At 34.7% G+C, this 15,210-nt stretch overlaps 1 protein-coding gene across 7 annotated transcripts in view; it reads left to right on the top strand.

Moving 5' to 3' along the window:
- The first annotated feature begins 466 nt into the window (after positions 1–466).
- The window catches only part of LOC144975115 (protein polybromo-1-like), a 45,983-nt gene continuing 31,239 nt past the window's right edge, over positions 467–15,210 (top strand). For 6 of the 7 annotated variants that reach the window (XM_078918860.1, XM_078918862.1, XM_078918865.1 and 3 more), the window contains exons 1-14: positions 467–637; positions 2,868–2,992; positions 3,795–4,040; positions 5,259–5,426; positions 6,585–6,800; positions 7,556–7,723; positions 8,258–8,349; positions 9,118–9,354; positions 10,493–10,562; positions 11,257–11,355; positions 11,695–11,757; positions 12,085–12,180; positions 13,760–13,972; positions 14,394–14,525. In XM_078918860.1, coding sequence (XP_078774986.1) covers positions 2,891–2,992; positions 3,795–4,040; positions 5,259–5,426; positions 6,585–6,800; positions 7,556–7,723; positions 8,258–8,349; positions 9,118–9,354; positions 10,493–10,562; positions 11,257–11,355; positions 11,695–11,757; positions 12,085–12,180; positions 13,760–13,972; positions 14,394–14,525 — 1,902 coding nt within the window. In that variant the 5' untranslated portion in view covers positions 467–637; positions 2,868–2,890. Of the gene's footprint in view, positions 638–955; positions 1,195–2,867; positions 2,993–3,794; positions 4,041–5,258; positions 5,427–6,584; positions 6,801–7,555; positions 7,724–8,257; positions 8,350–9,117; positions 9,355–10,492; positions 10,563–11,256; positions 11,356–11,694; positions 11,758–12,084; positions 12,181–13,759; positions 13,973–14,393; positions 14,526–15,210 lie in introns of those variants that run through there. The other variant, XM_078918861.1, reaches the window with a different exon arrangement.

Below are 15,210 nucleotides of genomic sequence, written 5' to 3' on the forward strand. Positions count from 1 at the left end.
ATTTTTTAAACAAGTGGGAATAAATGTATTCGCCCACATTTCGAAGGAGAGCCAGTCGGCGTTGAACCTTTGGCGTTACATTGCAAAGTCACGTGCTTGGATACCCTTGAGCGAGGGGCGTTGGTATAAAACCATCGTATGCTCTTGTAAGGCGTGTACTTAGCCCTTTTCATGGCATGTTCATAAAACTATTTACCGTATTATCATTATCATGAATTATGTAATTTAAAAAAAATTGGAATATTTACTGCGGGGACTGATTCATAACTCATGGTTATTGTTCATTATTCACACAATGAGCGGGCACATTTTGTTTATTTTCGAATATATGTGTTAGCAAAAGTTAATTTGATTTTGTCATACTTTACTAGTTGGTGTATAAAAGAGTAATTGGTATATTCAAATAGAAATTCAAGCATTGAGAGGTTGACTAAATATATTATTATACGAAAATTTGTTTGCTTTTGACTTTTTCACTGAAAATAATGCTAACATGGCGGCCTTTTTGACCCGGTTTCTCGGCCCCTAGATTATTTGTTGAATATTTTGACTTTATAGGCCTTATTTAATAGTTTTGTATATTATTGCGCTTTTGGAGCAATACTCAAAAGTATACGTTTATCTTATCCACCCAAAGGTAAACGATGCTCACTCAAATGCATTTGTTTTCTACTGTCAGACTTCTCTTTGTCTTTGTTGTTGTGGCTCAGCTGTTGCCATTCTCGTCAATAAAATTCTTCTTTGTCACTTTGTCCACACATTTCACATCATCCAACATACCCACGATATTTACTTGATTAAGAAACAAATTAAACTTGTATTTATGTTGTTTTTTTAAAATATACATAATTATTTACGAGGATAAATCAACTGTAAGAGGTTGCAATTCAACGAAGAGAGAAAGCGAAAGTAGGGCCGAAGACTTTGGCAAAGGCTAAAACTAAAACCTGACTCTGACCGGAGCTGCAGACAATTCAATAAATCGAGGCTTTGCTGATAAAATGTTTTTGTAAAGTTATTCGTTACTGACTTGGAAGTTGCTATTTATTTTTTTTACCAATTCGCCCACCTCACTAACTTTTTGCAAATCACCTTTTGTGTGATTGATTGTGATGATAGTAGGCACTTTATTTAGTAACACTTTGTTGATTTTGATAACTCCAGTCCAGTGGCCGCCGATAGGCTCACTGTAAGGTGAAGCTCGTTTTTTGGAACTTTATTTTTGACCCTTTACTGTGTTGGTCACCATTGCGTTATTTGTGAACCTTTGTGACTAATTTTGGTATCATTATAAAGGGCACAAAACAAGCTTTCTAACGGTTTATTTCATTCTCAATTCCTGATTGTATTTCTCAGAAAACTTATGTAATAAAAATTTATAAATTTTTGAATTATAAGAACTTTTTAAATTATGGATACATTTTAATTATACTTCATACATCGATAGACAATTAATTGAAGAATATCTCTGCCAAATTTCATCAAAATTGAGACACTCGCTCATTATTTTATTTTTCCCGCCACCAACCCCACTTTTTAGGACAAAAACCTCATATTTTTTTCCATTTTCATTTATCCTTAATTTTTTCCATACTTTCCATACATGAAAATGATTTATATGAAAATAAAGCTTATTTTCTGACCTTTAAAATGATATCGAACACTTGCCATTTATTTTTTAATTGAAACAAAATTACTGAAAACAATAAGTGGGCCATGTTGACTGCAAGACTCAAAATTTCCCGATCGCTGCGAGATGCTGGTTTTGAGGCAGCAGTGAAATCACAGATTCTCTCTGTAAAGTTGACAAAAAATTTCAGTAGAAAAATATAAATAACTCTGGAACCGTAGGTCGTAGAGAAACAAATAAGGTATCAAATTTTGTTTTTTCAAGTTCCATCCCCCTGACAGTAAAATCAAGATATTTTGAGTTTGAAAATTTTAGCAAAGTGCCTAGTGATAGTGTTGATTGATATCAATATCACGAACATGACGTCGCAAGGCAAATCGACAGTGATAGTGATAGTACTAGTAGTAGTAGTAGTCTACTTAACTAGCAGACTATAAAATAATAACTATGATGACAAGCCTTGGGTCTAGACCAAGTTGTATCACTGTATCACCATCACCACGACTAACAACATATAATCATTAATCATTACATTAACTACCAGACTAGAGTTAGAGTACCACCACCATGCCATCAATATCAACCAATACTAATTTACTAATAAATTAGTAGTATTAGTATTACTAATACTACTAATACCTAATATTCAACACTTTATTTTTATCACTATCACTACTGCTATTACTATGACTACTACTACTACCATATTTTTAGGCTCTGTAGTCTGAAGTGAACAATTGAAATTATTTTGATTTTTTAAAGGAGGGCTGGATGATTGATTAATTTGAGTTCAATAGTAATGATAGCAATAGTACCAACATTTCAGTAATCAGTAGTTGTTCAATTGGGAGAAAAGTTATGTTACTTTAACTTTAAATTTAAATAAAATGAAGGCCTAAAAATGCACTTTTATTTTCCTTACCTTTGTTATTTATAAATGGATTTTGAGGCCAGAAATTGCTACAGTGACCTTTTTATCTGAATTTTTAAAGTGGTCTAATATGGATGCAGATATCCTTTGAGTAAATTTTGATTTGAATGAAAACATTGCCACCACCTCATCGTCCTCATTATCAATTACCAGCACCATTATTCATTGAATTCTGTCACCACAATCATTGATTTTTTTTTCTTCTGTTATTTGGTCCTATATTTAATATTTAATATTGAGATGTTGATCACACATTGTGATTATTCATATGGTGACAATTTTGAAATATTCTTTTTTTTTTTCCAGGCTGAATTAACAATTGGTTAAACATGCCTCCTAAACGTCGGCGCGTGGATGGAAAAGAGGACAGGGAAGATTCGCCTGGTCCAGCGCAGTCGAAGAAGAAAAGGAAAATTCTCAATTATGATCCTGTGAGATTTAATTTCATCTCTGCTCTTATCTTATTTTCATGCATGCCACGTCTGTAAATGAATTTCCATTTTTTTGGATGAATAAAGTATATCTTATCTTATCATAATTTGTAACTCTCAGGTTTAACTTTATTATAATAGTTTTTAGAAATTACTCATGACACTTTTCATATTTTGATTTATCAAATTGCTCATGTTGAAGGAAATTGTGTTTTATTTTTAAAAATATAAATTTTACATTTTTTTCCTTCAATGTTATTTTGGTAAACTGTACTGTTAATATTAGCAGTCGTTTTCAAATTAAAAGCTAACTGAAGAAAAATTTGTTGTCAGTCTATTTAGTCTAGTGGTATGACACTTGCTTTCGGATCTGGGTTTTGAGCTTCGCTAGGCACATAGTTGAGTCCATGGAAAAGGCTCTTTAATCACATTCTCTCACTGTCCTCAGGTGTAAAATGAGGACCTGGCTGTTAACAGCGTTGTCTATGTCAGAAAAACATTGTAGTATCACCTAACTGGTGTCATGTTTTGTTTACGTGTTGCTGTTGGCCAGGAACCCCTTGTAAAGCGCTTTGAGCATGTATAGTGGATATTGCATTATATAAAACCTCAATTTTTAAATTTCTTTTAGATAAAAGTAAAAGAAACTGTTACATCTCAAATTTTGTGATATCCTTCAAATTTTGGGGCTATAAACTATAAAACTAGATGAATTATTTTTCCAGTTGTTTGGTTGTATGAATTGAAAAATCTCATGTACAGTGGTTGTTACGGCTTTCTTATTGTATTTGAATCCTTGCAGCATGCTATCATCAGCGAACTCTATGAAACCATCAGAAATCATAAGTCTGATGATGGACGACTACTGTGTGAAGCATTCATTCGGGTACCAAAGCGACGAACAGCAGCGGATTACTATGAGGTAGTCACCACTCCAATTGACCTTTTGAAGATCCAGCAAAAGGTTAAAACCGATGGTTATGATTATGTTGATCAGCTGACGGCCGATGTTGTCTTAATGCTGAACAATGCCAAGGCTTATTACAAGGTAGGACATTTTAACTTTTATCACTGCTATCTAGATTGTACATTTGTTTCACTGCTATCTAGATTGTACGTTTGTTTCACTGCTATCTAGATTGTACGTTTGTTTCACTGCTATCTAGATTGTACGTTTGTTTCACTGCTATCTAGATTGTACGTTTGTTTCACTGCTATCTAGATTGTACGTTTGTTTCACTGCTATCTAGATTGTACGTTTGTTTCACTGCTATCTAGATTGTACGTTTGTTTCACTGCTATCTAGATTGTACGTTTGTTTCACTGCTATCTAGATTGTACGTTTGTTATTCATTTACTGTTTGGGTGGGGTTCCTGGCCTCCCATGCAGAGTGGCACTTACTGTGTCTTCTATCCCCTTATTATGCCTTATATCTGTTTTCCAATTTGCTTTCTCACTTTCTGTCTTATATCTTGGAATGAGATTACTTGCTTTTGCCCTGGCCCTGGCCGTAGTGCTTGGCTGGGAAGGAAACAGTCAAATGCATAGTTATTGTTTTGGGATATTATATTTTTTTCCTTGTAAATCATCACTCTGTTATGTATTGTTATTTTGAATCTTTAATGTAAGCATTTGAGTGTATTCCTCTTAGTGGGATCTTGTGCTGGTGTCTTGGTGAGACATTTTGGTGATCTCGAACTAAGCACATTGATGGTGTGCTCTTGGAATCTGCATCTGATCCCTATTTGTTCCCAGTTTCCCCGTGTCTTAGCTTTTATTGGGTGCTTTAATTTTAATTCTAGAATTTTACTATCCCATTTTATTCCTTTTTACTGGCGCTGTAAAACCCTTGGAAACATAAAAACATAAACATTCATTTACTGTCGCATCATGGTAAACTGGAATTCCGTAATGGGAATGTTTTGGGCTTGAATGCTTCATTTGACAAACACTGTCCTGCATTTTAGTGCTGAATCTTTTACAGGCTGGAATTTCTCTTTTCTACCTGTCATATCAATATCATGTTGTTTTCACCATGAGAGATTTAACGGTTATGGACTATGGGCTCTACTGTTATTATTATTATTATTATTATTATTATTATTATTATTATTATTATTATTATTATTATTATTATTTATTATTATTATTATTATATTATGATGATGATGATGATGGTGATTATTATTATTATTTATTATTATTTATTATTAATTATTATTATTATTATTATTATAATTATTATTATTATTTCCATCACGTCAGAAATCATCTCAAGAATACAAAGATGCCTGTGACCTCCTTGAATTGTACGAGGTGACTCGGGCAGACCTGGTTGAGGCAGTGTTTGGAGGAAATAAAAGTGAAAGGACTTCAGCTCAGAGAAGCTTGGCTTTCAGGAAAACATCAGCAGCTTCCCAAGAGGAAGGAGAGGTAATGTCAATACTCAATTGATTCAAAGAATAACATGAGTTTTTCTGGGTGGGGTTCCCGACCTCCCACAGTGGGCAGGGAGGTACTTGCTGTGTCTTCTATCCCCCTGTATCTGTTTTCCAATTACTTTCTGTCTGTCTTGGAATGAGATTACTTGGTTTTGTCCTGACCCTGGCCGGAGATCTTGGCTGGGAGGAAACAGTCAAATGTAGAGTTTTTTGAGATTATATTTTTTCCTTGTAAATCATCTCTCTGTTATGTACTGTTATTATTTCATTTTTAACATGATTTGTAAACATTTGAGTGTGTTTTTCTAAGTGAGATCTTGTGCTGGTGTCTGGGTGACTTTTTGGTGATCTCAAACTAAGTACACTGATAGTGCGCTCTTGGAATCTACATCTGTTTCCGATTTGAACTATACCCCTTTTTCTTACTTTTTCCTCAAGTCCTTTTAATTTTACATCTAGAATGTTTTTCCTATCCAATTTTCTTCCTTTTTACTGGCGCTGATATGTGTTGCAAGCGCCATAAAACCCTTAAAAACAAAAAACAATAACATGAGTTTTTGATTTATAGTCTTGATAAAAATAAAGGCATAATGATACAAAAATTTGACATAGTTTTGTTGACAACTTTATCGTGCTTGACTACATTTATGATAAAGCTTAGGAAATGACTTGTTGCCTGCAAGTTCGCAATTGTCTATGATCATATTTTTATTTTCTGCCTAACTAAAATATGATGGGTTTTGACTTTCATTTGGATTCTTGTGGATATTACTCTGTCCATACATAATAAATCTTGATTGGAATTGGATGCATACATTCTATTTCAGTGATGATTTTAGTTTTTGCTATAGACCTTTCAGCTTGAAGAAGAAAATAGTCATGTTTTAACATTTTTACTCTCTGCTTAGAAGTTTTAGAATCAAACTCTTTTTGCTGTATTGAGGACATGATTTAAGCCAACAGATTTAGAAGAAGCTTATTAAATTTATTAATTGTTGAAGTTACAGGCTAACAATGTTGAAGAAGAAGATATTGTGTTGAATATAGAAGACGACTTTTCTTCAGTAGTTAATGCTGAGGAAAAAAATGTCAACAAATTTTTTAATGCATTAACAAAAAAGAATTACACTTCTTAACTCTATTGTTCCAGGCTGAAGACTTAGCTGATGAGGATGAAGAAGAAGATGAAGATGAAAACGATGATGATGATCACAATGGAGAAGAAGGATCTAGGAAATATAATCAAGCTCAGGATTTGTCCGATGAAGTGGCTGAGGATTTGGAGCAATTGTTTGCAGCAGTGGTCACCACCAAAGATGGGGATAGAGATCTCAGTCAGGCCTTTCAGCTGCTGCCTCCTAAAGCTGTAAGTTTTGACCATCAACTTCTCCGAGCTTTTTTTATAATTTTAGGAAAGTTCTTTTTTTTTTCTTTTAATTATTTTGTAATTATCCAGTTTTAAGACTTTTTTTTTTTTTTTTCTTTTCTGTGAATTCACAAATTTACAGATTCAAGATATACACATTCATTAATCCAATATTTTTAGTGGCAATAGCAATCCAGCCGATTTGTATGAACGTGCATATTATAGCAAATAATGTCATCGAAAATACTCTATTATTAGAAACTTTTAAAGAATATGAAAAAAAATAAGTAAAAGGAATGACATCTATTGGAATAGTTTGTTTACTTTGTATTTTAACACAGTCAAGGGGTAAGGAATAATGTATTTAGAATCTCAGGACGGGTCTTGAATTTTGTGCAAATGATATCCATGAATGAATCATCATTGATGATGCCCTTCTCTTGATTAAAAAAATACGATAAATTCTGGTTCAAAATATTTAAAAATAAAGGGAGGGGGGGGGGGGAGATAAAGACTTGTTAGTTTGCAAGTGTGCAATAGACAGTGTTAGGTGAATGTCCTTGATAAGTGAATTTTTTAAATTTCACTTTTCATGTTGTTTCCTGACCAAAATTATATTTATTGTATATTTTTGCCTTTTTGTAACTATACTCAACCAAAAAGGGAAAATATTATTGAAAAATCAGTATGCGATTTCTCCTTTCCATGGATTACTTACTTATGATATGCTTTTATCTTAATTTTCCCTTCCACAGAAATATCCTCAATACTATGAAGTTATCAAAAACCCGATAGATCTTAAGATGATTGCAACAAAAATTCAAAACAGTAGCTATAAGAATCTGGACGACCTTGAGAAAGATTTACTCCTCATGGTCAAGAATGCCAAGACGTTTAATGAACCCAAATCATTGATCTATAGGGTAAGTTATTCTAATGTTCCCAATGACTGCAGGTGTTGTACAATTAAATGAATTATTTTGCATTTTCAGGTTGATACCAATCTTGGATTGAAATTTGTGTTTTTTGGAAAGAAGGGAATGTTAATCTGTTGTTGCTTATAGTAAGTCTTGTAGTGTGCGGCTATGTGGTCTAGTGGTATGACACTCGCTTTCAAATCCGAAGGTCCTGAGTTCGAGCCTCACTCTGCGCATAGTTGAGTCATTGGAAAAGGCTCTTTACTCACATTGTATCACCATACTCAGGTGTAAGATGAGTACCTGGCCGTTAACAGCATTGTCTCTGTTCGGAAAAAATTGCAATATCACCTAACATGCGTCATGTCTCGTTCTGCATGTTGCTGTGGTCGGGGACGGGACCCTTTGTAAAGCACTTTGAGCACATTTAGTGGATATTGCGTTATATAAAAGCTCAAGTAAGTGGCCTATGGATAGTTTGTCTGAGAATTGATTGGTTGATTTGTTTATTTACCTAATTCACTTGTTTCTCTTTCTCAGGATGCAGTAACGCTGAAGAAAATAATCAGTGAACGTAAGCGGGAGCTTGAGTACAAAAAAAGTGGCCAGTGCAAGACAAGTGAGAGATTAAGGTAAAGCTTTATAAGTGTTCGAGACATTTTTCTTTCTTTCTTTCTCCTTCTTTTTCTTTTCTTTTTTTTTCCTTTTTTGTTTATTGTTGGAAATTAGAATTGTTGTATCATTTTCACCCTTTTCTGTGGGTTGAATGTATAATGGAAAATACATAAAAATGTGATGATCTAACATAAAAATTATTAATTTACAATAGTTATAGCTATTCAAACTATTTCTGGTATCATAAAAATTTGGTATCTAACATAAAAATTGCAATAGTTATGTTATAGCTATTCAAACTATTTCTGTTATTCTATTGGTGCTTGATTGTCAGTCTTTGGTTTATTTTTCATTATTCAACTGGGAGGACTCATTGAAAACAAATTCTTTCCTCAGTTTTTCAAAATAATTATAGGAGTGTTTTTGTGGCGAATATTACAAAATGGGGGTCATGATATCTCAGTTGGTTGAGCACTTGCTTCACACGCAAAGGGACTGTGATCGATCCAGGGTGTAGTTGAGATTTTTTCCGACTCCCAAACTCTGTCCACCCAGCAGTGAATGGTTAGCTGAGTCTGTTAGATTTGGTGGAAAGTACTTTGTGATAGACTAGCGTCCTGTCTAAAAAGTAGCAAGCAATTGCTATTGTCCGTTTCACACTATACAAACCAGGATAAACTCCATCTCTACGGGCCCAATGGCTCTGAAGGACTAAAAAATAAATAAAAAGAAACAAAACGACCTTATGACACGGTCTCATCATATATGTGTCTGGCTTATTTCAGAACAAAAGACAGGACGGTCATGCAGAAAATGTCAGCAGTGTGCGCAGCCTTGAAGTATCAGGACGGGTCTGAAGATGGAGCATCTGCCGAGTTTGACATGGACTCAGATATCCAGGGGGATGGAAATGATTTGGTGGAGGACGACCCTCAGTGGATCTTGTTCAACCACGTCAAGAACTTCTGCGGCTCTGACGGAGACACGTTGTCGGATCCATTTTTGCGCATGCCCAGTAAAAAGTAAGGGGCTCATTTATAGTTTTCAAGGTTGCCAATTTTCCGTATATTTACGGAATTCAGAATGTTATAAACCTTAGGTATATTTTCAAATCACATGCTAAATGGGAAAAAAGTAAGTACAGGTTGTCTTTTTACTGGGGATCAGCACTCAGAAAGGGGCCGGTCGATGTGTTTGCGCAAAAGTTCAGTAAATTTTTGCTTCTTCAATTGGCTGAGTTTTTTGTTGTTGTTGAACAAGCAAGAATTTTTGTTTTTGGGTTTGTTAGATTAAGAGAAAAAAAAAGAGGTGAAAATGTCAGACCTGCTACTATTACGAAAAATTTGTAGAATTACGAAATTTTGGTTCCAATGTCAAAACTTCATGAGCATCTCTAAGTCATTAAAACATATTGAAAATGAAAGTGGATGCCAGACTATATAATTTTAAGGATTTTGAAGTGTTATTTAATCCGTGTGAGAGTAAATTGTTCATTTTTAAAGTTAACTATACAGCAATTACAATTTTTATCTCCTAAAAATTACGAATTTTTTACATTTTCAAGTAGGCAGGTCTGTATTGAATGCTTGTTTCAGCTCCCAGTCATAAGCAGAATCATTTCTCTTTGATTTGTATATTAAACATTGTGTGGATTTTTTATTCTGTCTTTGTTTAATTTTCTGTAGGATGTTAAATACTATGAATATACAGACGTCTCATGTAGCAAGATGTTGACAATCTACAAGTGTGGCTATGTCGTCTAGTGGTAAATCGCCTTTGGATCAGAAGGTCCAGGGTTTGAGTCTTGCTGTGAGCGGTGCATAGTTGAGACCTTGGAATAGGCTCTTTACTGACATTCTCTCATCTCACCGTACTCGGGTATAAAATGAGTACCTGGCTGGCTGTAAAAAGCTTTTTCTCTGTCCGACAAAAAATGTTAATATTGCCTAGTAGAGTAGGGGTCATACCTTGTCTTACATGTTAAGTGTTGCTGTTGGCTTGGGACCCCTTGTAAATCGTTTTGAATACGTTATTTATTTATTTTTTAAAACCTGGAATTGGATCCTTGATATTGTATACAGTGTTAAATGAGGGAAATTGATTGATTTTTTTTCTTATACTTATAGTATAATTTTTTTTTTTCTTGTTAACTGTCTACAGGTTTTATCCAGACTATTACAAGGAGATTAAAAAACCCATGTCCCTTCATAAAATTCAACACAAAATCGAGGTGGGTTACTCACGATGCTGAGGATTGTATTTGACAGTAGTTGTATAATCCTAGTGAATAGTTGTTTTGTTTTATAGATTGTAGATTAATTAGTGGTACAGTATATAATCTTTTATTAAGGGAACATTCCCATTAAATGCTTTCCATTTATGTAGGGTGTCTAACATTTATATTGAAAAAGTTTAAAGTAATCCTTCAGAGCCAATGGAGCCGGAGTTTGTCTCGGTTTCTATTGCACGAAATGGACAATAGCAGTTGCTTGCTATCCTTTGGATAGGACGCTAGTCTATTGCAAAGTACTTTCCACCAAATCTAACAGACCCAATTACTGCTGGGTGGACAGGGGGGGGGGGGGGTGGGAGGATCTCAGAAAAAATCTCGACTGCACCCGGGATTGATCACGGTCCCGAAGTGAATGCTCTACTAACTGAGCTATTGGTGCCTCAACAGATAAATTGAATATAAAACTTTTTTTTTTTAAAGTTTCAAAATATTGAATTTTCTTCAAGATTGATAGTAATTTTTCTTAACATTTTTTACCCTGCACTTAAACACCACTGTTTCATCATTGACATGTGTTTATATAAAGGCATTTGATATTTGTGCACTTGTTTGGGATGTTGTGGTATAAGTGTTTCGTCAGGCATGAAGAGCAAATTTTGAGTTTTGACATCATGTAATATTTTGATTCCAGATGAACAATTACAACACTTTGATGGATCTGGCTCAGGACATTCACCAGACATTTGAAAATGCCAAGAAATACAACAAGACGGAATCTCAGCTTTATAAAGTAGTTGATACATTCTTTTCTCCCCACCTTTTTTTTTTTTACTCTCATAGGAATCTATGTACTGATTTCAGCAGTGGTGTCAACCTTACTCAAAAAATGCGTTATTCTTACCCATTTTTGCAACAATGAAAATTGCTAAATTTACGTACATTAAAAAATGAGAGTAAAAGTAATAGGATTTACGAGGTAAATAATAATTAAAAAAATTTTTTTCACCTTTTTTGAAAACATGTATTGATCAATATTTTCACTTGCTTCCTCAATTATATTATTTAGGGAATGGGCAATATTAAGTGACTTATGATGCATATGTGTTTTTATTTATTTATTTTGAAACAGGATGCAAAGCTGTTGGATAAAATCATGATGGAAAAATTCAAGGAATTGGAGCCAGAGTCTGCTGTAAGTTTTTGGTTTCATTGAAATAACACTAGTAGATAGAATTGGTTGTTGCCTGGTTGTCAATAAGGTATTAAAAATACAAACCTTGTTGGGTTTTTTGGTTTTTAGATTTGAATGAGTTAATTGTGAGATATAGCAGAGACAGTCATATATTAGCTTTTAGTTATTATTTTTAAATGAGAGTTCAATGAATTATTCCTTTCTGTTATTCCTTTCATATGATAAACTGAGATATTAAAAAAAAAAAAAGATTTTATGACTTGCTGGTTCTGGGCGTGTATATTCTTTATGAGGAATATTATCATTGTTTTCTATATTTCAATACAGGATACGTTCATGGAGATAATTGAGAATGAGGCTGACATGGAGGAGGACGATGATGATGATGAAGACGAGGATGATGATGAATCCGCTGTTGACAAGGTATGATGAAAGATTGTTATTTAAATGATACAATTTTTATTTTAGCTTGTTATGATCAAAGTCTTTACTTTGTGTCAAATGGTTCAGTGTGTCCAACAGGCTGGGAAATTTTTGACTTTTACATGAGAAATTGAGTTTAACTTTATGGGTGACGTTATTTTACACAGTCAAATGTATAGTTTTAGTTTTGAGATGAGAGATCATGGGTCAAAGTTTGCTGGTGTACGCCGGAAATGCCGGCGAATGAGAATTTCTAGGCAGGTCTTGCCGGTTGAGGGAGTTGATAGTTTACCTGCATATGCCACCATTACTACCACTATTACTCAGTGGTGATAATCTTCAGCGGAATTCTGGGAAATTACAGTGTCAAACATTTTCCTCAAAACCACAAAATCACCATTATGTCATATGTCATGTTTTGACACCTGTGCTCAGTCTCTTGAAATTTGGTGACGGTGGTCCCGTTTGTATGACGTCGGGCCAGACAGAATGGCCCCAGATGTCACAGTTGACACAGAAGACCAGTGGTCTTTGATTAGTTGAAGGTTAAAGGGGAGGGACAAATGGGTCTATATTCTCTCTCTGTCGTAGGTGCCTGTTGCTTTTTTAATTTTCTCTCTCTCTCTCTCTCTCTCTCTCTCTCTCTCTCTCTCTCTCTCTCTCTCTCTCTCTCTCTCTCTCTCTCTCTCTCTCTCTCTCTCTCTCTCTCTCTCTCTTTTTATGGAATCTATTTCAAGGAGACACTACTATTACAGTCACTTTTATATTTAGTGATTTTGTAGGTGTCGCATAATTTTGTTTGATTACCAGCTTGGTGGGTCACTGGATTGTTTCAGGTTTTTTGTCTATGTCACTCAACACTTTCAGGAAGTGACCGTTGCCAACTTTGACCCATGTGAGAGATGATATTTTTTCTTTTAAATAATATATAATAGTTTGTAAACAATTAAATGTATTCCTCTCAGTGAAATCCTGCGCTTATGTCGGGATGGGACGAGTGCTATTGGAATCTACAGCATTCCCTATTGCAAATCTAGAATTAATTTCTGGGTGGGGTTCCTGACCTCCCATAGTGGGCAGGGAGGCACTTACTGTGCTTCTATCCCCCTATATCTGTTTTCCAAATTGCTTTCTGTCTTTGTCTTGGAATGAGATTACTTAGTTTTGTACTGACCCTGGCCAGAGTTCCTTGGCTGAGAGGGAAACAGTTGAATGTATAGTTATAGTTTTGGGAGATAATATTTTTTGTTTTGTAAGTCTTCTCTCTGTTATGTATTGTTATTTTAAAAATTTTTAACATATCATTTGTAAACATTTGAGTGTATTCATCTTAGTGGGATCTTGTGCTGGTGTCCGGGTGAGACTTTTATGTGATTTCAAACTAAGCTCTTTGATAGTGTGCTCTTGGAATCTACATCTGTTTCCTATTTGAACCAATTCCGCTTCGTCTTACCCTTTCTTTAATTGTAATTCTAGAACTTTTCTCTCTTATAACATTTGAAAAGACGTGAAATATGCTAATGTTAGAAAAGGGAGGTGTAGATCCTCTTTACCATTTTGTTTACCTTATTTTCCCAAGGAGGAAGAGGACATGGAAGAGGATACAGCTGCGTCTACCCCGGTGTTTAGAAATCGGGGCAGGAAGTCAATCAGCACCGCTGCCACAAACACCCCGACTACGGGCACACCAGAGAGTGACAAGAAGAAGCCAGGAAGACCTCCAGGCAGACCAGTGGAGGACTCACTCAAGAAACGTCTGAGAACTCTTTACTCCACTGTCTTTGACTACAGTGTAAGTTGCTGCTTATGTAAGATTCTTATGTCAGTAGGAAAGGGTTCAGATAGCTCAGTTGGTAGAGTACGTGCCTCACAAGCAAAGGACCGGTACTGATCTCAGGTGTTGTCAAGATTTTTTTCTGACATCCATGACCATCCAGCAGTGATTGGGTAGCTGAGTCTACAAGATCAAGTGGAAAGTACTTTCTAATAGACTAGTGGCCTATCCAAAGGGTAGCATTCAATTGTTACTGTTCATTTAACGCTATAGATCCAATGGGCCTTATAACTCTGAAGGACTGCTTACGTAGGTGGAAATTTTTAGGATTAAATCAAAATTGGAACTCACTTTATTTGCATTGATCATAAATTTTATTGTGAGGATATCTGTCCCTTAGTGTTACATTGATTTTCTTTCGTTTCTGTATCCTGACCAGGATGTGAATGGCCGTTTCCTACGTCCAATCTTCTTGGGCCTTCCTTCTCGAAAGGATTACCCTGATTACTACAAGGTGATCATGGAACCCATTGATCTCACCATGATAGACAACAAAATCAAAGCAGACAAGGTGAGTGGTGAATTTTGATAAAAGAACTTTCTTAATTTCTATTTTATTGTTGGTACCGTCTTCACTTCTTAGGCTCAATTCAAGACTTTACAGAATTGAGCTTTATAGAATTGGCACAAAGCATGTGTTATGAATACGATCTGATTTTAAAAGGGAATTTTTGTTTTGCATTATTGAATCGTCTTCCAATTGGGTTTTTTAAAAATTTCCAGTCCGTCACACCAACCCTAATCCTTTTCAGAAAAGAAAAGAGCCTGATTTAAGTAGGCTTGCTAAATAATTGGTAATGATAGAGATTATTCTGATGGCTAAAATTGCCTTGGTGAGCCAGTCGAAATATACAGGAAAATATTTTTGGAATGTCTTCTATACTAAACCCTTCAGTTTTATAGCGAAAAAAGGTGTTTATTCTTGGTTTGCTTGTATACTTGCCAAGGCATTTGACTAAGAGCACTCTTACATTGTCTTATATATAAACAAAATCTTAACATTGTTAAGTTCTTGAAGTCATGCTTTGGTATATTTAGAATATACATTTACTCATGAAAACACTGCAAATGAAGTGCATTGAGTTTTATAAAAATTAAATTCACATTTCACATAATTTTTGGTCATATTTGATTTCTGAATAATTTAACAGGCTTGCCAACGAGTATAATTTCCCATATTTTAATACGCTTTGAGT

This window comes from Berghia stephanieae, chromosome 6 (assembly GCF_034508935.2).
Source record: "Berghia stephanieae isolate SIO BIC M18660-M18661 chromosome 6, UCSD_Bste_1.3, whole genome shotgun sequence".
NCBI classification, from domain to species: domain Eukaryota; kingdom Metazoa; phylum Mollusca; class Gastropoda; order Nudibranchia; family Aeolidiidae; genus Berghia; species Berghia stephanieae.